Here is a 23,613-nt window from a genome sequence, read left to right as displayed (position 1 = left end):
AACTTGCAGAGAAGGCAAGCTAGGGCATGTCTGTTTGCCTGTAGAAATTCCTTCATGTTCAGGAATAGCAGGATGAAATGTGTGTATGTGTATGTGTGGTGTGTGGGGGTGGTTTGGCATGGATACCGGTGGCAGCCTGCAGGAGAGAATTTTATATATGGAGAAAGATAAAGAAGTCTGACATTCAATAAATACAAGAAAACAGTTGTATTTTCTTCACAAGAATATTTATATAAATCAAAACCAAATGTGAGAAACTTGATGCTGCACGATCAACATTGTCAAAACAAAACTGCTGTGAGTGTGAATGTGTGTGAGGAAGGGCGATGAAAGCATGATCAAATGCAGGTGTCATTTACAGCCATGGTTTTATACAATACTTTAACAGTGGATCATGGGCAAATGTGACACACACTCTCTCTCTCTCTCACACACATACATGCAGATGCATGAAAGGCTACAGAAAATGGTTTCATAGGAATAAATTAAACTATTTTATAAAACTCCATGCTGTAATAGTTTCTCTGTGTGGTGAGGGAATGAGAGAAGTGGAAGGCCACAATAAGTCATTTTTGAGTAGAATTGCTGATGGAAGACAGTGGGCCTCATGCAAGAAGCACTAGTACCAACAGATTTTTTGTGGCATGTATGAGGGATTTCAGAAAATTTGTGGCATTCATCAATTTTCTCGGATGTAGAATTTTTTCTGAGGTAGGAACGAAATTCACAAGTGGTCCAGACATGTTGTACCAGTCTTGTACAGTCTGTGTTCTTCACAGGGCAAAAACATTAGACTTGAAATTATAATGCCTTAAACTGAATTCATTTAGAGTTTAAATATGCTGCTGAAATGGACTGAAATAAAATATATAACTAGATTTGATGATTTGTATGGTCACATTTCAGCACAACAGCGTCTACATTTCAGTAGTAGTTGTAAACAGCTGCCTCGGTGTCTCTCTGCAGGTCTCTGTCCAATATCATGTTGTGTAGCAGTGTAACATCACCTATTGTAGGCTATAATAATATCTCCCCTAATATCTCTGTGACAGTCACATGTAATACCTCTCATATTAGTCACAGAGTGCTTTGGTTTAGAAAGACATTTTTTAGTATCTAACATCATGTCAAAGCATTCCCTCTTTATTTCTGTTACTACAGTGCTGCTGTCGTCACATATCGCTGACAGCTGGATTCATATTTTCTAATTGTTTTGGGTTCCCTACTGCTATGCTAGCACTGCTAAATTGTCTGCTGATTTCAGCTCTGCAGTATCAAAGTCTTCTTTTTACTCTTTGGTAACAATTTGTGAATGAAGCGAACAGTTTGCCCTTGATGGCAATTTTAGGGGCGTTGATTATGTTAATGATATGCTAACATTAACATGCACCTCCTCATGTATTTATGTATGTATTTATTAGGCTGAAATTGTGGCAAGTTTATGGAGTGAAGAGAGTTTGCTGAATCTGACTTGGAATCACACACAAAAAAGTTAGAGAGATTTAGGAGAAAAATATGAAAATTTTCTTGCATGAGGCCCAGTGTGGCCAATGTGTTCCTCCTCTGAGACATAGTTTAGGCCTCAACATTGTCCTCTGTGTTAGTGTAGAAATCTGATCAAAATGTCCCATCAAATGTAGCTTTGATCAATGCAACAATAAATATTCAATCAAGCAACTTGTTGAACTGCTGTAGAGCAATTCGGTCATTAATCACAAGGTTGTTGTTTGGATCCCCGAGCTCTCCTGCCCACATGTCGAAGTGTTCTTGAGCAAGACACTGAACCCCAAATTTCAGCTGATACTTTTGACAAAAATCATCTGCCAAAATGTCAAAGGGTCGCTAAAAAATAAGGTTAGTTGAAATTTATGATGAATTATCTTGATGGGCGAGGATAAAGTCAGCCTTAGGGGCCTAGGAGGTGATGGGCTCAGTTTTTCAAAAAATGTCCACCGATGATGAGACAGGAGTGGTGAAAGCATTGAGAAGAAACAAAGATGGAGGGATGGATTGATGAAGGTAAACACAAACAGGCCATCACAATATTTGGCAAGAACAAATCATCTATTCACAACACCAACAACATGTATGAGGAAGAAGTCCTGTTATTTTACAAAGGAAGATGAATTGATCAGTTAAGTGCTACTGCATGCACTTTGTCAGTGTAAAGCCTCTCAATGTTTCTGTCCACTTTAATATCCTTCATTTTATAGAAGCTCCTTTCTGGGGTCTTGTGTCCCTTTCTGTGTGCGGAGTGACACTGGGATGTTTGGTTTTATAACCTAACGAGTCAGCTCAGCCCCACTTGACGCTGTCTGTTGGTTAACGCACCTGTCAGTCATTCTGTTTGTTGTTTTGTTTTTGTTCCAAAAATGACAAACCAACTATCACTGAACAATTCAAACAAAGTCAAAGCAGTTTCAAAGCAATATTGATAGGTGGCAATTAATATTGCTGCTAACTGGGGGGCACTACCACTGGATGATACCAGACTATCCTTTCAGCTGTTTCAGAAGTCTTAGAGAGTCTTTCAAGTCATCATGACTTTATTGTAGCACCCGATTGCACCCTATAAACACATACTCCATGCTCTCGATGTTTTGAAAGTCACATTGCCGATATGATCTGGTACATTTGGGATTTTTTGGTGAGCACATCAAGTAGTGCTCCATGTAACTGCTAACAAAAATATATCAGCTTATTAACTAGCAGATGTTCTGTACTGTGGAAGACTGATGAAAACGTGTAGGAAATGCATCTTCAATAAATGATATGGAACACACTCAAGTGAATATAACTTACAGGTGGTCCCTTAAAGGAGAAGTCTGGTGATATTCTATATATTTCTTATTTTCAACAAATCTCATGTGCAGAGCCAAACCAACAATGAATTGATTTACTAACAAGTATTTTGTGTACTCACTAGAATGCTAAATGTGGATTAATCCACCGTTAAAAATAGTCCCTGACAAATGCACTACTTCCTTTTGTCTGAGAAATGTTTGTTAAAAACTACAGTGTCCAACTGTTTGAAGAAATTATTGAGCATTTTTTAAAAAAAAATGAAACTTTATATTTGTGGGCCCAAAACCAATGGGCTTGTAGCTGACAGGCAAGACATGAGGGGAAGTCAGAAAGTATTGAGAGATGAACTAACACATTATTGGGTATGTTTTTTTTCATGAGATTACTTGACAGTAAAAGAAGTATACAATAGCACCGGCCTTACACTTTAACTGAGATGAGCAGTTTTGTGACCACTCAGCCTCCGAGTTTGAGATCTATCTTTATGTTGATATATTATCTTTGTCAATTATATTACTTAGACTATATTACTTAGACTTATTGCCTTTCATGTCTCTCTATCATATTTTGGATTGTTGCGTATTTATGTGTTCAATGATGTCAGTTTGCTCTGCCCTTGTTGGTGTCCGTCATCACATGACCCGGAGATCACCTTATATGAGCGCAACCATTGTGCGTCATTCAAAGTGTTAGTCTACCACCTCAGCTGGCTCAGTAAGGTCTCCAGACAGCTTCAGCGGCTGCCATGTTTGTGGGGGAGCTACTGTGGCTGGACTCCACCTCCACACCCACCCCTTCATTCTGATTGGGCAAAGAGGGGTGCAGTAGGGACGAACCTGTGGAGGCATTGGTGCATGGTGGTAGGATCCTTGGCGGGGAGCGTGAGTCGCCTCCGCCTCCTCCTCCGGCCATCACGGAGAACTGGTAGGAGCTGGCAGCGGTGGAGTAGTACAGGTGATACGGTGAGGAGGTGGACTGGAAGGGCCCATTTTGAGCCTGGTGGGGGGTGTTCGCAGGGTAGGGAGGAGGCAGGTAGGTGTGATACCTCCCCGCAGGTGTAGTCGCCATGGCTGTTGCCATGGTGATGCCAAGGGCGCTGTTGGAGACTGGGTTGTGGGAGGGGGTGTAGGTGAAGGCTGCTGCAGTGGGAGGGTAGTGCACCCGGGGGTCGGAGAAGCGGGAGTCAGGCAAGGAGGGGAGGGAGGTGAAAGGTCGTTCTAAGGTCATCCTGGGGTCACCAAATGCTGTGAGGTCAGGACCTGAGAGAGAGCAAATGTCAACAGTTACAACCTACTTATCTCCTCACTTATGTTCTTCTTTCTGTTTTCTCTGTGTGTACATGCTCGTGTGTGTTACCTGTCAGTCGTGAGGAAAGGTCACTGAGTGAGGAGCGACCAGGCGAAAGGGGATTGGCTGAGTGGACACTGGGCGTGGTTATCTGGCCAAGGTAGGGATATGATTGGTCGTAGGACCAAGATGGAGATGACTGCATCTGTCTGGAATCTGAGAGAGTAAGACAGAAAGAAAAAAGAAAGATTCATCTTTGAAACTTTCAGAACTGTAAAGCAATTTTTCATCAGAATAAGTTGAGAGAGAAGTTCTTTCCAGTTGACACAACAGCTTTATTATTCAGCTTTATGATTATTTATTAATATTAATTCCACATTTATTACCACTTGAATCCTATTTTTGTAGTTTTGTCCATCATTTCTGAGAATCTGGGAACACAGAGTAATTGATGCAACAAAGTAAAATGGGTCAACAAACACAAGCAGACAGCAGTCACGTGGGGACAGGTTTGAAACAAGCCAATAGTTTTGTCTGATTATTTAAACCAGAGGTTCCTATACTTTCTTTCTCACATTCCCCTTCAGGAGCCCAAAAAATGAAAGCACCCTGTCACCGCTTCCCTCTATGACACATAAATCATTAAAATATTTATCAACTGGTAAAAATAATGGGGGAACTAGTAACAGAAAGAAAGTCCAATTTCATCAAAAGAATATTTCCTGTTAGTTTTGGTGTTGTGCAAATAAAAAATGCAAGTTGCATAAGATATTAAGAGTCTCCTGTGATATTGACAGTGAACTCGCAAGATAAGCTTCTTTGGTTTTTTTCTATTCTTCTGTTGAGACTCAGTTAGGAGCAGGTTTGGTTATTAGCAACAGTTTTAATTATAATTATTGAAGATAAGTAGCCTCTAACTTGGACCGTTTAGGGAAGCGAGTGGGTGACTGTGTAGTCTGTTGGTTAGGTCCAAACTTGGTTGAACAGCTGGATCCTAACGGAGGCTGGTGTCCTCCCATTGTTGATGGGTTGCAGCAGCTGGTCTTCTCAACGGATGGCGGGGAAAACGACGAGTCAACTCACCTAAAGTTGAGCGGGGATCCGAGAATTATGTTCGGAATAAACACAAAGAAATCTCATACTCAACCAGCAAGGAGAGATTATTGGCCTTAACAAGAATAACAGTACGTACGTGTTTGCTTCCTTAAGTGGTGCAAGCCACATAAGAAGCATTGATTTCTGCTCAGCTCTCAACTTTATATCCTTGGTGACACCACAGGACCCCCCGTGGGTTGTTGGCTGGTCTCATCCAATGGAAGGTGAGAGATTGAGCAAGCTGGACGTCACACTTAGGTGCGAGTTTGCTAAGTCTGCTGGGAGCTAGAGTCTGTTTCAGACTCTTGTTGTCTAAGTTGGTGCTTTTTTCACTGGTCTTAGAGAGCCCCATGATGGCCTAGGGTCAGGCTGCTGTGTGAACACACAGGCCTGGCCCTTTGTTCTGGACATGTGCACGGCCCAACACTTCTCAGTCAAAAGTCTCTCCATCTTCTACTTTATATGTTGTTTTACTTGCAGCGTTCTCTCAACTTGTTTCTCTGATAACTTAAGATCCAGACGTCCGATGATTTAAATCCTTCATCTTGTTAAAAGATATAGTTAAAAATGATCAGGATCTAAAAGGTTTATCATAAAAATGTGGCTTGAAATTGAATAAAAGTCAATTATGACGGTTTCTGGCAGACAATGTCGACGTATTATCTTGTATGTGTATACTCTTTGTTAGAGGGGGTATGACACTATTGACAGGTGACCAAATGAAATGGTAACCTTGATTAAAATTACGTATTTCTCTGGGTTTGAAAATACCTAGAAACATTTGGGATAATGTAAGTACATAACTCAATAAAATATATAACATAGGTCTAGTCGTTTTTAGACATTTTAATGCGGAATGGTTACATATCATAGCTTTAAGTTGGTGATTGCAGTGTTATGACTGATAGAAATGATGGCCAACATTATGATTCGAAGACCAAAGTTGTAATAAAGAACTTCAGTTGTAAATTGATTCACACGGTTTGATCCTGACAACTGTAAATCTAATCTATTATCAGTGCATGATTTGTGCAGAATGTGGTGTTTAAATACAGACTGACTGAAATGAACTTTGTCTTGAGACAGAAGCTGTTGATAGTGAAAGAAACAGAAGAAAGAGAGGTGGAGAGGGGAGGAAGCAATTAACTTAGTGTGGGGGTGGACGGATGAAGGGGAGGGCTGTGTGTTTGTGTGTGTGTGTGTGTGTGTCTGTGTGTGTGTGTGTGTGTGTGTGAGAGAGAGAGTTCTTTCATTCAATCCAGTCTTTTCCCCACAGTCTAATAAATGGCACTGATCACCCACAGATTTGCAGACAAGAGTGTGTATGTGTGTGCATGTGTGTATTTGCAGACAGACGAGGAAGCAAATTGTACCCAGCAGCCAAGACGTCAATGAAGGCTTTTCAAGTCTAGCCAAGAGCCCTCCCAAGCATTGACGTATGTGTGTGTGTACTGTATCTGGGTTGGTGGTGAAGCCCAGGCCCTGTGCCAAGCCCCCTCCTTTCCTGGCTTCTCTCCCCCAGCAGAGTGCACTAATGTGGGGCAGGGGAGTCATAGACAGTTGGCGGCTTGGAATAGATATAGAGCACATAGACAGGCATCTCTGTGGTGCAATATCTGTATTCTTGTTTATCTTTATTAAAAGTTAAATGTGGTGTAGTAAGTGTTGTCAAAGTCAGATAAAATTGACATGCTGCAGTTTGACAGGATAAATATGAAGCTACAGCGAACAGCATTAGCTTAGCTTAGCATAAAGACTCAAAGCAGGGGGAAACAGCTAGTCCAGATCTGTCTTAAGGTAGAAAAAGAAAAAGAAAACCTCAGCAGCACCTCTAAAGCTTACTAATTACCCCATTCTATCTTGTTTGTATAATCTACACAAAAGCTATGATGTAAAAACGACAGTTTGTGGTTTTAAGGGGTTTATTTTTACACTTGCTAGCCAGGCTAGCTGTTTATCCCTGCTTCCAGACTTTATGCTAAGCTAGGCTGGCTTAGGCTTCACATACATACATAAAAGAGTTTTATCTTCTCATCTAAATCAGCAAAAATGCAAATAAATATATTTCCCAAAATATCTGACAATTCCTTCAGTATGAATGAATACTGTGAAACAACTGTGATTCTAAGTGTATTTTTGGACTTTTTTTTGTATCAAAACACCCACATAAAAACAGTTTAGATGGGTGTTTTAGGCTCATCATGACATAAACTTCTGTGGCAAACACTGAATGCTGGGAGTCTTTGGCTTGCAAATATTAAAATACTAAAAGTAAGGTTGGTAGAGGCTGCAGTTTGTTTTGAATTAAGGTAAAAATATTATATTAAAGTCATTGGCACCAGTGTTTGTGACATACATAGCATAAATATTTGTTACACAGTGAGGGGTATCATCAACAGGTTGCATAAGATAGGCAAAACAGCCTAATATTTTTTGTGCACATTCATGACTGTATGCTCAAGGACCTCTCATGGTTGCGGTAATTCACAATTTTTGAAAAACCTATTTCATAATGCCATACCGTATGAGCCCATTGTACAGCTTAGACTTTCGTCTTGTCAGCAGTCCTCGCCATTTTACGATATGTGTTACGACATAGCAAAAGGCATGTCTGGCAATTGGCTAGACTAAAAACAAAGCTTACCTAGTCTGTTGCAGGCCACATTTTGGCCTTTGTTATTGCTCAAAAACTGACATCCATGGAAAAGTTTGGTCTCATCTTGAACCAGAACATCTGCAGATTAATTCCATACCCAATATATTATGATCCACTAAAGTTAGGCATGATATGACATGAATAAATCCCTGTTTCTGTTATCTTCACCACCATCTTGACTGTACACACCTGGCGGAGATCTGCACTCTCTAGGTTTGTTTTGTTGTTAGTTTGCAACACAGTAACACCTCATATTTTATACGGTCTGAATATCATGTTCACACATTTAAATTCTTTATGCCTAAGCCCACATCAGTTTTCTTTTCATCTGGACCTTTTTCATGTGACACTCGCTCTGAGTATTTTACATCTGTTATGAGCGGTTTGGCAGCAGAGGGAACATAGTTTTACTGCACTGCCACACATGTGCAGACCAAAGCACCAAGTTCCATGCAAATGAACAAATATGTACACACACACATGCATGCACACATGCACGCACAAAGATTTTAGAAGCACAACAAAATACTATGGAACTACATATACAGTATTACTGAGAAAAAGAAAGAGAAGTGAAAGAACGGAGGACAAATATTAAAAGAGAAATGAAAACTAAGTAGGGGGGTGATGACGGGGGAGAGAGAATAAAGAAAAAAGGAAAGAAAGGGGAAAAGAAAGAAAAAGAGAGTGAGGTCTTGAATGGCTTAACAACGGTTTCCTGTTGCCATTTTAATTTTTAGAGGGATCAGAAAACACAGAACGCAGAAAGCACAGAGAGCTACCTCTCTGTTTCTCTTTCCCTCCATCCACAACTACATAGTTCTTGTTCTCAGTCTCTCACCACTACTTAACATTTTCTATTTGTTTTAAATTTCAGCTCCTTGCCAGTCTGAAACTTTTGTGATTTTCTGTTGCAAAGAGTGAAACCTAAATGCAAGTGTGAGAAGAGACTGGAAGCACTAGCAGACTAAAACAGTTCCTCTCACAAGTAGGAAACTTTCCATTAGCCAAGCTTTAGCATTTTCACAGGTACATACTAAATCGAAACAATGACATGGTTTCACAGTTGTGTGCATTAACCTTCAGTTTCTCTAAAGGCCGCTAGATACTGGCTCCAATAAAACTCTGACTCTGTTTGAGGACCTCCTATAATCCTGTCTCCTAGAAATTACATTTATATATTTCCCAATTACATTGTGGTATCAAACATAATCACTGGATTATATTCATGGATCGATGATTGAATAAAGTACTACATTTCTGTATATTTCTGGTCTACAAAGCATGGGACTTTACCACCAGAGACCAAGGTTTGCATCCTGAGTTCTGTGTGTGGTTATGGTTAGACAACAGAGGAGCACTGCAGACTTTTTCTGTATTAAATGAAAACCATGATCTTTTCCCCAACCTCAACCACCAGAAAAGAAATGAAATACGTTATCCCTAAATATTTTTCCAACACATTTAATATCAACATTCTACAAATTGCCAGATTTGTTTGTTGATTTGTTGAATTTGTTATTTCATTTCTGCGAAGTCTGTTCTGCTAGATGCCACTAAATTCTACATGTTGCACCTTTAATGGTCTGGATTTTGTATGTTGAATTGCTGTTTCCTAATGTTTTGAGATTTCTTTATATATTTAAAGGGGACCTATTATGCTAATTTCCAACTCAATATTTTTATTCTGGGACTCCACTAGAGCAGCTTTGCATGATTCACAGTTCGAAAAAAACTCCTTATTTATCTTATACTAGCCCTTTATGCAGTCCCTCAGTTCTGCCTCTGTCTCTAACAGGCAGTAATGCAGGGAGGAATAGTACAAGCAGAAACAGCTACAGTGATGATGATGTTTGGTGAAGAGCTGCATACAACCAGCACACCTCCAACAGGTAAACTACTTAACTTTACTTTTCTACTTAGTTTGCAGGGCTGTGTAATGGAGTCATGGCTCAGCGTGACTACCCCCAAAACAATGGAAACAATTTGATTTGAGGTCTACTTTGTATTTTTGTCATTCTATATCTATTGTAAAAATTGTTTGCATATTTGCATATGTATTTGATCTATGTTTGAAGTTTCCGTATGTACTGTAATTGACTGTGTGAGTTACATGATTGTGAATTTGTTTAACTGCACAGTGATGAGTTGTGACCACATGATTCTCATGATATCACACCTGTGATGTGTTCTTCTGATTGACAAGTTAGCACAATGAAGCAGACGTGAACATTTTTGCTTACTCTTCCATTTGCAAAAAATGTAGTTAATTTAGTTAAGTTAGTTATAAGTTGGTCCAGAGCTGACTAGATTGAATTCTATTCAACCTCCTAAAATCCACCGGGTCGCCGGCAACCTACTTAAGCCAGTTGTAAGCAGTTGCATCACACAGTAATGAGTAAAAGCAACTGGCACAATTTGGCCAATTGGAGATGATTCAAGAGGTTCAGGGACACCAGTGACACCACAAACTAAAAACTCCCTAGTTCCCATAAGGTTAGGCCTAAAGGTCTGGAATTTTATACAGGTTGACAAGATGTAGAAGGTATATGGTGTTCTGCATAGTTCTGGCATAAAGCATGTCTTAATTATTGTTATTCAAATATGACTCACGATAGACGAGGACCAAAAACACTTTTTTGAGCCCTATTTGAAGTGATGTAGTTTTGTTTGCGTTTTAGCCACATGCTAAACAAACACATTTCCAGAAACTAGAAGATGTCACTTGTCAAATGAAGCCTAATACATGCATTGTGGCCTTACAGTTCTTCTGTTATAAGCTTTTCCATTTGGGTTTGCCAAATAGGCAAAAATTCTGTAAAAAGGGTGGTTGTTAAGGGGTTAAAAAGTCCTGACTTGTCTCTCAAAGTACAAAAACAAGGTTTTTCCTCTGGACAACTACACTTTCAATTACATTTGCCTTTTCAAATGCATGTCTTGTATTGGTTTTAAGAATAAATGTTCTCGGAAGTAGATATTAAAATATTTTAGGGTGTGTTTTCTGGATTGACAGATCCCATCATAGATGTTATGTCTGTGTTTTATGGGGAGGAAGAGAGCTGCTTTTAATCTCTTAGACATCCATGAATTTAACTAAACTTAATCTCACAGTTAGACAAATCTTTAAACTGCATGCAAAAGGTAAGTCCCCCCAAAACTGAATTATAAACTTCAAAGGCTTTCCTTAAACAATCAGTAACAAAGCCACAATATGCATCATATCCATCATAGCAGTGGTGGACCAGACATGAAATGAAATGAGAATTCTTTGTTAGAGGAATGCAAGGTGTTTTAGACAAATTCTGACAGTTAAACATTCAGTATTCAAATTTTTTTCTCACAGAAGCACTTCCTGCCAGCTAACTCTCATTTCCTCCTTAAGGCATGACTTGCTTCCTCACTTAGAGATACACACACATGCAAATGCAAACACATAGAAAAAACACTGTTTCTAACTGTACTTCAACAGTTGTGCATGCGTGCGTAAACACACTCTGCGTCACTACCACTGAAGGCAGTAGAGGAACAGATACTTCTGGGGCCACACAGAGTATCCACAGCAACCACAAGACACACTCTCACAGGTACACACACACACACACACACACACACACACACACACACACACACACACACACACACACACACACACACACATACATGCACACCCACATACCACAATGGATATCACTTAAACCACAAGGAGGAACAAGGTTTGAGGTTTGATGCAAGCTGAAGTAAGCCATGGGCAACTTTGGGAAACAGACACACACACACACACACACACACACACACACACACACACACACACACAGTGTAATGTTTTTGTCTGTTGTTAAATTTTGTAAATGATCTTGTATTCAGTAATAACCAGACAAATCTTCATCTTCTTCAGTGGTGTGCACAGACTATTAAGGAGAGGTTCACAATTTTTCAAGTGTGTCTTAAAACAACAGTCAGGTGCCAATATGAATACTGGAAGAGGTTTTCCTCACTGTAATCATTCCTCCTGTTCATACTATTAAAAGATCCCCTCCAAATGTGCTTTCAATGTAAGTGATGGAGGCCAAAATCCTCAGTGTCTTTTTAGCATCAAATTCCCTCTTTGTGTTTCCTTGGAGAGTGTTTCCCTGTTGAGCTCCAGGGGAAATATAGTAAGACTGTAATGTTGACAGATATCTACTTGATTTGACTCAGCACTGGAGCTTCATATTAGCTTCAGATAAACTTTTAAATATATTTTTGTACAGAAGGAGGACTGTGCAATTTGTCCCCCATCACTTACATTGTAAGTACATTATCTAGAGAGAGAATTGGTGCTTTATTGGTGCTCATGTCTGTCAAATATGTTAAATATGTTGAAGTTACAGCCAGCTGATGGTTAGCTTACCTTAGCATAAAGACTGGAAATGGGGGAAAACACCTAACATGGCTCTGTCTGAAGATAAAAAATATCCATCTACCAGCACATCTCAAGCTCACTAATTAACAACTTATATCTCATTTGTTTAATCCATACAAAACCTCCAAGAAGTTGTCTGGTACATAAACTCATAAAACCATAGCTTTTCATTTTTTATAATGTGTTAATCAGCAACATTTAGAAGAAGTGGTAGGCAGATGTTTTTATCTTTGGACAGACCCAGGCTTGCTGTTTCCCCCTGCTTCCAGTCTTTATGCTAGGCCTGCCTGTTGCTTCATTTTTAACAATGGGTGTTATCAATCTTCTGACCAAACTCTCTGCAAGAAAGTGAACGAGTATTATGTCAAGCTAAGTAACATGTCCAACTATTACTTTAAGGACCTTAAGGCATTTTAAAACTAGCTTCAACACTCAGCTGGTAGTTATTGATTGGTGCTTGGCAGCATGGATGCCAACTGCAGTACTGCTGAACCAGTATTAGTGTTGGCAGGTGGCAGGATGAAGACATTTCTTCCAAGGCCACTGTTAAAAATCTGGTTGCTTTTAGTCATATCAGTCTGTATATAAGGATTGTGACTGCAACCTAAAAAACAATTACTATATGAGAGATAGTTGAATCATTTGCTAAAATGATTTGGTCATTCACGCTAATAGATGTTGTTTTCATGCAAGAAGTCACAAATATAAGATAAAATCCAAAAATGTACTGTGCAGAGTTGTAAGCTTGTTGCCTCCAGAGAAAGAAATCCATAACCAGTTTAACCTTTAACTTCACCACCTCATTATACACTAAAGCAACCATCTAGTCTACTGGCATCACTGGCATTCTCAAAATGAAGTTAAATTCTGAAAAGAGGCCAAAGAGGGAAGTTCTTTATGTTCTTCATTAGAAGGGAAAAAGATACTAATGATTGGTTTGATTTATCTCCAAAGTTCTACATCTATTTTGGTAAATAACATGCAGAATTTTCTTTTAGAAAGTAGGACATACACAGGATAAACATGTCATGGCTAGTAGAAAACAAATGCATTGCTAATGTTTTTAACTCAGTTCTCATGTAAAGATGCCTGAGAGTTTCCTGTTTTCTGAAAGGAATTTTGAAGGTCTACATAAATGATTGCCTCATAGGATTGTGTTACAGGAGCTGCTGCAGAATAGTTTCTCAATACTAAAAGCTATGACTGTTGCTCAATTAATTGTAGGGTTGGTGGCTAAATCCCCCACTCCTCCCATCTACACGTTGAAGTGTCCCTAAGCAAGACAGTGAACCCCAAATTGGATAAAAGACATATCATCTGGCCAGCAGTAGCAGCACTGAGAACACTGCTGCTGAGCAGCACTCCAGTCAGGGGTGAGGAGGACATCCAGCGCCATCTTTGATTTCACATAGTTTGCATTGACTTTAATGTAAAAGACCTTATTCTTTGGGCTTTTTAAAAACATTTTCCTCCCGTCTTTTATATCCACCTTATAAGTCTATAAGAAGACTGTCTACCATCTGGTGAGTTTGTATTTTTAACATTCTCCTTGTAACAAATTTTATGAGCTGCTCCATGACTTAAATGTCTGCGTTACAGAGGATAGCGATCCAGGATTGTGATACTTAGTATGAGTGTTCAGGATCAGGGTTAAACTACAGCATACATATTGTTTACAGCTAAATTAAGTGTGGAGCATTGGCAGCCTCAGGTGACAGCAGGATAACTCTCAAGGTATGAAGCACCCAAAAGTCACACTTAAGTGGCAGCAGTAAATGAAAGTGGCAGTCACACTGCAAGGATGAAGTATAAGCAGAAAAAGGTACTGTTGTTCTTTGACAGTATAGCATTAAGCTACACACTCACTGGAGTGCTGTTCAGCAGCAGAGACTGTAAAAAATATGGCTGTAGCTACTTTTGAAGCTCAAAGTGGGCAGCTCCGGCCGTCGCCATCTTGGTAGTGCCTGACTCTGCCTAACTCCCGGTTAATCCAAAATGAGCAAATAGCTAGAGCTGAGGCGGGTGGAATGAAGCCTGGTTGCTCAAACAAGCCACTTAGCAGCTAGTGACCTGTCACTCAAAGCAGCCATGTCCTTAATTATGCATAACTTTATGGCTTAATAAAATTTAAATGGGTGAGTTGTAAAAAAATTCACCCCCCGTACAGTTGTCATGAACAGGGAAATTATTAATTAAGACCAAAACCGTTTTTTGTACCAGGCTGTAAACATGTTTATTTCTGCTGTAAAGTTTAACATGGGATTTTTTTCTGCATTTTAACATGGGGGTCTATAGGGATTGACTTGCTTTTGGAGCCAGCCTTGAGTGGCCACTCAACAAACTGCAGTTTTTGGCACTTCCACATTGGCTTCATTTTTCAGCCTGAGAGGTTGCTGCTTGCTCAGCAGCAGTGTGCTCAGTGCTGCCACTGCTGGCCAGATGATATGTTATCTTTTATCCAATTTGGGGTTCACTGTCATGCTTATGAACACTTCAACATGTGGATGGGAGGAGTGGGGGATTTAGCCACCAACCCTACAATTAATGGCTGACCCATTTTACCTTCTTAGCAACAGCTGTAGCTCTTAGCATTGAGAAACTATTCTGCAGCAGCTTCTGTGGGCTTAAACACAATCCAATGAGGCAGTCATTTATGCAGACCTTCAAAACTTCTTTTAGAAAACAGGAAACTCTCAGACATGTCTTTACACATGAACTGAGTTACAAGCTAACATTAGCAATGTATTTGTTTTCTACTAGCCATCCCATGTTAATCCTGTGAATGTCCTACTTTCTAAAAGATAATTCTGAATGTTATTTACCAAAATAGATGTTGAACTTTGAAGAATACATCAAACCAATCATTAGTGTCTTTTTCCCTTCTAATGAAGAACATGAAAAACTTCCCTCTTTGGCCTCTTTTCAAAATCTAACTTTATTAAGCTTTTCCAGCTTTCTAACATTATTTTTTAATGTTGTGATTGTTTTCTCCAGAGGACTATTTGAATTAATCAGTGCCTAAAATCATGCTATGTTACATGAGGTTACACTGATAAATGCAGCTTGTCAAAACTTGGTTCACATCTAAGTTGATTGGTTCCTGCAGTTGAACCAAGTTTCAGCTCTATAGCAGAATGCCAATGATAGTCTTCCTGATTGAGGATGGTAAGATGTAAACTTTAATACTGTCATCTTTTTGGCTCTTACCAGCAGTTATCTGAGCGTGTGTGGGGCTGGAGAAAGTGGTAGAGTTGAGCGCTGCAGACTGGCGGGTGTTGGCAGAGGGCTGATGGTGGTGAGGAGGTGTCACCCTCATTGAGCTCCTTCTCAGCTGTTCCAGCTCCGTTAGCCTCTCGGAGAAAGCCAGAGAGCCAGTCTTGACCTCATCCATCTTCTGACGATGACCTTGGAGAGAGATAAGATGAAATTATTTATATATAGCAGCACATATCTGCAGTTTCACTTGAAAATGCCCAAAGTGTGCAACACAAAGATATCTAAATGTGATTTGTGAGCAGATCACTTTATGCTTGTAATCTGATTACATAATCCAGGGATTACAGTAACAGTTACGACCCAACACAGGCTTTAACAATGTCTCGACAATGTTAACATACTCTGTCTGCTATTGCATTCGGGAATCTGACGATGGGCGCCGCACAGGGGTCTGGCTGTCTCCCTGTGTGTGTGTGTAAATGTGTGTGTGTGTGTGTGTGTGTGTGTGTGTGTGTGTGTGTGTGTGTATGTGGTGGTCTGTCACGCTGTCTGTGGTGTTGGCTGCACTTCAAAGCAGTGAGAATAAGCTCCAGTTACAGGCACTTCCTCCCAATGGGGGAAGTGTGCATGTGTGTGTATTTATACCGTGTGTGTGTGTGTGGGCGAGTTAGAGACGAGTGATGGTTATTCACAGCTGAGCGGAGCTGGCAGGAGTCTTCCTCTCTTTCTGTCACTTCTCGACACTCCTGACTCGTCTGACCAGTGTCGCCCAGTTCACTTCACTTCTATTTAACATGACAATTATTCATATGACACACATTAGTGTTTGCTAGCAAAATCTATTTTTCTTCTCTTTTTGCTTTCATTTGCCATCAGAAATCCCCATGTTTCATCACACTGAGTGGGAGAGGAACTCAGTATTGCATCAGGTTCCTATTGACTCACTAAACTGCAGGGATATGATGTCTTCACTCAGTTTTTAGTTAGTTAGTTATATTATGAATAATGTAAAATATAACTTTAAGTGATCAAATAAAGAGATTACTGTACTTTCTATATACAGAACAATTTTGCCAGCACGTAAATAAAATGACTAAATAACTGCCATGTCCCAACTATTTCAGGCAAATATTCAACATGAAAAAGATTTCCTCATCTGTGCCTATAAATAGTGAATTAAGATTATTTCTGTTATGCTCATATTTTTACATGAATTGTGTGCATAGTGCGAATGATCTTGATGAAGGAGCATTATTATTTCTGCTCTACTGTCTCCTCCAACTGCTCATACTTCTACTATTAGTACTGTTTCCGCTTATTCCTGTCGCCACACAAGCATGTTGATACAAACACTGGCTTTGGATGTAATTTCATGAGGTGTAAAATCATCAAATATGGACAAACTTCATAGGGGTAGTGGACTGCTTTGAAAAGATCCTTGGTTTGGATAAGCATTACAATACCATTTGTGCCTTCTCTCTATGGCAGTATACCCCAATGTACAAATGCTCAAAGTATTCCAAATTTGGTATGTTCTCAGTCTGCTGTCTGAGCAGAACTTATAATACTCACAGACAGTCCAGGAGTGTTCATTTAACGGCATCAATGCTAGATGAAGGGGGCTGTGACTCATGGCGAAAGAACACATGGCAAGAAGCAAAACAGACTTAATGTAGACACTAAAATGAGTCTCTTTGGAAGTAAAATGAAAAGTTGTTGCCTCTAACAAGTCATATGAGGCTGTTGACCCACTGCAAGTGACACTGTATTATAGCCCAGTATACACAGGAAATATGCCCATAACAAAATGCCAGTAGCTAGCTAGAAACATTATAATTTAGCATGTCAAAAGATTATTTTAGCACCCTATGTCTACCAAAGAGGAAAAGGTAGTTTATAGCATATGCTGAAACCTGTTATACTGTATATGCTAAGATGTAGCGATGAATTGTTTTCCCTTCCGGGATGGGCGGGACTTAATTGCACTCTGTCTCTATTGGATGACTCCGCACCTCACAGTTTATGTTCACTGCTAAGAAGCTAATGTGTTGTTTAATAAGTGGGGAGAAAAGTTAGGGGTAGGCAGTGGATGGACGTGAAGAGCGTCAGACATACAGGAGAGTGAAGTTAGCATTCTATCACAGACCTAAAATAAGCGTTCACCTTTTTATTGACTATAAACCCCATCTTTTCCTAGACTTAACCACTGTTGTGTTTCACCAAAACTTAACCATATTAATGTGCTATAATTGCAGTGTTTCCCAAATTTTAACCATACTGTGGAACTCCTGTGGAACCATCTTCCAGATTCGGTCCAGGGTGCAGACACCCTCTCTATGTTTAAGAGTAGGCTTAAAACTTTCCTTTTTCATAAAGCTTATTGTTAAGGCCTAGACTGCTGGGGGACTTCCCATGATGCACTGAGCTCCTCTCTCCTCCTCCTCCTCTCCATCTGTATGCATTCATGCAACATCAATGCATGTCACTAACTTTGCTTCATCCCCGGAGTTTTTTTTTTCTTTTTGTGCTTTCTCATCTTACAGGAAACCCTGGGTTCTGGGCCGAGCCTTCGCGGTCTTTCACAGTCCTGTTGGCATCCTTCCCTGGCTGCTGCTGTGTCATTGTCGTTATTGTTATGATTGTTGTTATGATTGTTGTTATTGCTTGAGGTTTCTACCCGTTAAAGGGGAGTTTTTCCTTACCACTGTCGCCAAGTGCTGCTCATGGGGGAATTGTTGGGTCTCTGTAAATTAAAGAGTACGGTCTTGACCTGCTTTATGTGAAAAGTGCCTTGAGAAGACTTTTGTTGTGATTTGGCGCTATATAAATAAAAATTGATTAATTGATTGATAGATTGACTGTAGCTGCCATGTGCAGATATTGTGGAAAACTAAAATTTAAAAAAACGTTAGCATCAGATGTTAAAAAAAAGTCACTGAATATAAATCCAGGATTTTGCATAATGTCTGGCGATCGCAATGTTTCAAAGACAACGACAAGATGCTTCACTATGAATGTATCTAATTTTATTTTGAGTTAGTTGTGCAGCATTTTAGATCTGTGATGAGTTGAGTGACAATGAAAATGTATGCTGTGGAAGTTGTATACAGGTGAATCCATGTAAATGGAGAATTAGATGGGTACCACAATTGAACCTCATGTGTTACTATTTGCTGAGGAGCAAAATGTTAACATTTGTGTGTGTGTGTGTGTGTGTGTGTGTGTGTGTGTGTGTGCGTATGTGTCAATTTCACTCACGTCGCGGCTCTCTAGGACCATCCACTGTAATTTTTATGGCTCTCTGGTACGTGGCCACTTGAGGAGGGTTGGTGAACACTGTGATGGTCAGAGTGAAACTCTTCCCTAAGAGAGGAAAAGAGTGAAAAGGGGAGGAAGACAGGGAGAGAGAAGGGGGGAGGATAGATGACAAGATGAGAAAAAGAAAAGAGAAGGACAAATAGAATGGAATGGAAAACATGGAGTTGAATCAGTCTTTAGATCTTTATAAAGCAATACTCTCTTCCCTCCCTTCTGCTCCAACATGCTCTTGGTCTGCTTGATGCATTAAGTCATGTAAATCATAGACCCCTGGACAGGACTAAACCAGGCACCACACACACGCATACACACACACACACACACACACACACACACACACACACACACACACACACACACACACACACACACATACACATAAAAAAACAACATGATGAAGAAAAAGAAAGACCTTGTTAGAATAATCCATCCAGTAGTGTTGCGATGAAGGGTGAAAGGTCACTGAATTGAGTGATGTCACTGTTGTTTATCACAGACAACATTCTATGTTTGTTCAATGTTAAAACCAGCATTACAAAATTTGTCCACAAATCCTTGTGAAATAGGCTGTGCTAGAGGCTTCTGCTACAGAGGAGGTTAAATTCAGTATAACTGAGAAGTGACATAGACCTGATAAATCACAATTGTTTCCTCTGTTCCTGGTTTGTTGGCTCAAAGGTCAGCGTGGTCAATATGGTTTGATATTGGTCAACAATGCAAATTTGCATGCCGAAGTTCACCAAACTTGAACTCAACACAACCATTTGCACATTCCTGCAGATTTGCTTCACCCACTCTTGCAAATCCATTCATCATGGTACATCCATTGAAATGAATTGATTTAGCTATTCTAAATAGGCCTTTAGACCAGTAAATGCAACCAGTAAATGTTTAAAAGTCAGACCTGGTCTAATAACTGTTGTATACCTCTGATATCGTGGATGTGATGCAACTGGATTATTTATTATCCAAACTTTAGGTTAAGAGTTTTAGTGTCCTCTGATGTAAATACAGCTGCTAAATGGTTATGCATAATGCGGTAGGCAAGACAAAGTCTACCAAAAGTTGGGACTCCTTGGAGTGCATCATTTGTAATTGAATCACGGTCACTTGCCACATTAATGAAAACAGGAAAACTTTTAGTTTCTAATTCATTTGAGCTAATGTGAGAATCTTTTATCTGTCAGTTACTTTATTGGCAGTGCTGCTAAGGTTTTTTGCAGCCTAAACAGTTTCAGTACTGATTTAAAAAGGGAAGACAGGTTGACCAGAAGTATAATTGACATGTCCCAATATACAGTTTTAAAGGACACCTGGCAGCCAATGAGAAACAAGTTTTATTTGACCATGGTATAATCCCAAAATATCAGCCTTAAAAAAACTGTATCAGTTGAAGCCTAGTCATATCTGAGAACAAATATACGTTCAATGGAACCCTTGTCTTTACTACACATTTATAGGACTATTTGTGTGTGTGTGTGTGTGTGTGTGTGTGTGTGTGTGTGTGTGTGTGTGTGTGTGTGTGAACTCTGCTGGGGGGGGTCAAGGCCTTATTGGAAGTAGCACTCATTCAACACTGTGCCTGCTGCAAACACACACACACACTCTCACACGCATATGCAGACCACCACTGTTATTGTGTGCCAGGGCTAGAGTAAAGTTACCACATGTAGACAGTCTGATGCCACACACACACACACACACACACACACACACACACACACACACACACACTACAGACACATGTGGGCGATGCCAGGTGTTATTCTCACTTTTCTCTCTCTGCACATTCCCCTTATATTGGTGCTAAGAACACTGATGGCTTATGAAATTTTGTTATACATCGTGTGTACAGATGGAAAATAAAATTTCAGTTTGATTACATTATTACATTTTAATATTGACCCCTTCCAAAGTACACACAATTAAATTGGTTAACAAAATACAACAGCTGTAAAATAATCTGTAGAAACATTTCAGCTCTGAAGGAACTGCTGATAGTCAAACAGCTGCAGGTAGTAGAGATGTAACCCTTTTGCACAACTGAACATTGATATTGTCAATTTTGCAAAACCCTGGATTATATAAAATCATATTTTATGACGTTCAAGGTCCATCTTTTTTGCAATTATTCATTTCTACAATCATTTTGCATGACAGCTATACAGTGGGATGGTTTAAGTTAGGGAAAGATCATGGTTATGGCAACCTTACTATACTTTAACTAAGGTTAAAGTATGGATAGGCACCTAAAACATATATTAAGTGCCTAAAACACACAGTTGAAGATCCACTCCTAACATGTTTGCAGACACATTCAAATACTCTTCTTCTAAAAATAAATTGTGTCTGATTTTGTTTGTTTGCTTGTTTTTTTTTTTTTTTTGCAAAAAATGTTCAATTAGCTTGTTTCTTAAAGTTCTGTAAATTCTTGGTTACATCTGCTCATTGCCCCTCACTGCACAGTGAAGTAACAATTAGTAACACATTTTGAATGGAGGGTGACTTTAAGGTTAGGATAATAATAAATCATGGTTAAGGTTAATAAAAAAAAAGCTAATGTTAATTACAGGTCTGTGACAGGATGCTATCTCTGATCTCCTGCATTAAAATCTTATACACTGCACAGTCCTTCATACCCTTACTTTACGATTTACACTGGACATTAATAGTCTGGTGTGCAATAGTCCAATATGAGCATAATTTCCTAGCATAATGGACTGGAAGAACTGAATTTTTTGTTGAGTGGCATGAATAGGATTAGCAGTACATTTATTGAAAAATAGAAAAATGTAAATACTTTATAAGAAAGGGTGTGTTTTAGGGTGTGTTCAATCTATTGAATCTTTGACTGATGTGGTTGGTGAAGGCATTATAGTATATCCTTTGAACTTGGATTGAGCCATGACAATCAATGTCAAAGTCTCCTCTCTATTGTTTTGCCATGCTGTTGGTACATTTTTTACTCCATTTACTTCCTGTACAAGCCATTGATTCAAATTAGCATATGTGGCATGTGCTGTTTTTGTGCTGCATTGAAATTAAGTGGAAACCATGCCACAGTAGCACAAATTGTCAACAGAGCCTGTTGTGGTTTGCAGTGCACCCGTCTTTTACTGTGTATGACAACTCTATCTGCATACTGACGGCCACTAGAGGGTGTTTTATCACCTAAAACCTTCCTCTATCTCTCTGTCGTCTGTCCTCCCAGTGATACACACCAATACATAACACTGGTAGACTGTATATTCTGCTGTATATAAACTGTATAGTATAAATAGTATACAGTATGGAGATACAGGAGTGTGTTTTGTGCAGGCAGTTTACAGAGAGTTTACAGTAAGAGATTTTGGGTGATAGAGAGAGACAGGAGTAGGAAGAGAACAGCTGAAGTCTTTGTGTCTGTTGTGTCTATCAGCCAGCCGTTCGCATCACCCCCCCCCCATATATGAGTGTGTTTCCGGGACTTCCTCTCTAATCACCCCTATGTCTCTGCCACACTTTGTAGATGAGAGCGGATTTCACACATGAGGTGAGGTGCATGTTGTGTGTGCATCATGTTAGGGCTTGCTGATTCGGGGTCACCCAGTTTTTCTCAGCCATGCTGACAGAATCTCTTATTTACACCATCACCGAATAACAACGACGTGTTTGTCTGTGTGTGTGCATACATAGTCAGATATTGTGAAAGAGAAAAATGATGGGCCGCGTAAAAGAGGAACTAAAAGAGAGACTAAAAACTGGTTGCATATGTGCACAAACACTCACACACACAAGCAAAGACATATATGGTGATAGTACCTGATAGATATTTCATCATCTGTCAACAAGTTCTCTTTTTGCCATTTATTGCTATTTATTTTACTCCAAATTCACTTCCCTAACAGTATGTCTTCTCAAAGCTCTGAAAATGCTGTTAACATGTAAAACACTGTTTTCACTTATGCTATTTCATCCAAATTCAAAATTCAGCCAAACTCACTATTTAATTTCTACATGTTAACCAGGGACCCATTTCACTGCATTTCCAACATACTGTACATATTCTGATTTGCAACATGAGATCATTATGCATATTTTGACATGTTTCTAACCCAATCGAGAGAAACTTGTGACCCATGCATGAGCATGTAAGAGCTCTGTAGAACACACAAACTTGCAAATGCCACTTGCAATCTGTGTATAAGCAGTGCTTGTAAAATTATTTCACTATTTTATAATTGCTAAGTCATCTGAGAAAATAAACAATAACACAGGTTAATGTGTAGCTATAATGACATTTAACCCATGGTGACACAGGTGTCATCCACCCTTACAGTGTTCTGGAAAATTCCTTATACAGCTTTATCCTTGATTTTAACTCATGAAGTCCCTAAGTGACATCTACTGAACATCTTGGTGCAGTCATATGACAATGTGTGAATCTGTGTACCCATGACATCACTTCCAAAATGGCAGTGTGCCTGGTCAGCAAATGTGACAGAACTAGCTAATTTTAAAAAGCGTGTTTTTTGTTACTAAAGGTAGGTTTCAACCCATTTAACAATTCTGATGCTTTAATAAGATGTCCTGTATTACATTTAACCTGTTCTGACCACATTTCTTGAACAAATTTATATAAAACAAGTTAGACAGCATTTTACAACTTCAAGTTGTCATGGCAACAACATGTCCATGGTGTTGAGGTAAACATGAATCACACTATCTAACAGAAATGTGTGAGTGGCCACACTGCATTGCAGTAATAGTGCCACATGACCCTGCGTTTTTTGCCGGAGCCCACTGCATCTGAGAAATGTATAAGTGGGTTGCATTTTTTCATGCGTTGCTGTCA

General features: G+C 39.5%; 1 protein-coding gene across 4 annotated transcripts in view; it reads right to left on the bottom strand.

The window, feature by feature from the left end:
- Positions 1-205: 205 nt before the first annotated feature.
- The window catches only part of runx1 (RUNX family transcription factor 1), an 84,168-nt gene continuing 60,760 nt past the window's right edge, over positions 206-23,613 (bottom strand). For all 4 annotated transcript variants that reach the window (XM_067582907.1, XM_067582906.1, XM_067582909.1 and 1 more), the window contains 4 exons: positions 18,720-18,824; positions 15,453-15,650; positions 4,162-4,308; positions 206-4,064 (listed from right to left, as the gene is read on the bottom strand). In XM_067582907.1, coding sequence (XP_067439008.1) covers positions 3,517-4,064; positions 4,162-4,308; positions 15,453-15,650; positions 18,720-18,824 — 998 coding nt within the window. In that variant the 3' untranslated portion in view covers positions 206-3,516. The remainder of the gene's footprint in view (positions 4,065-4,161; positions 4,309-15,452; positions 15,651-18,719; positions 18,825-23,613) is intronic.

This window comes from Thunnus thynnus, chromosome 24 (genome assembly GCF_963924715.1).
Source record: "Thunnus thynnus chromosome 24, fThuThy2.1, whole genome shotgun sequence".
Lineage (NCBI taxonomy): Eukaryota > Metazoa > Chordata > Actinopteri > Scombriformes > Scombridae > Thunnus > Thunnus thynnus.
Note: the sequence above shows the minus strand (reverse complement) of the source record. Positions and strands in the feature narration are given on the sequence as shown.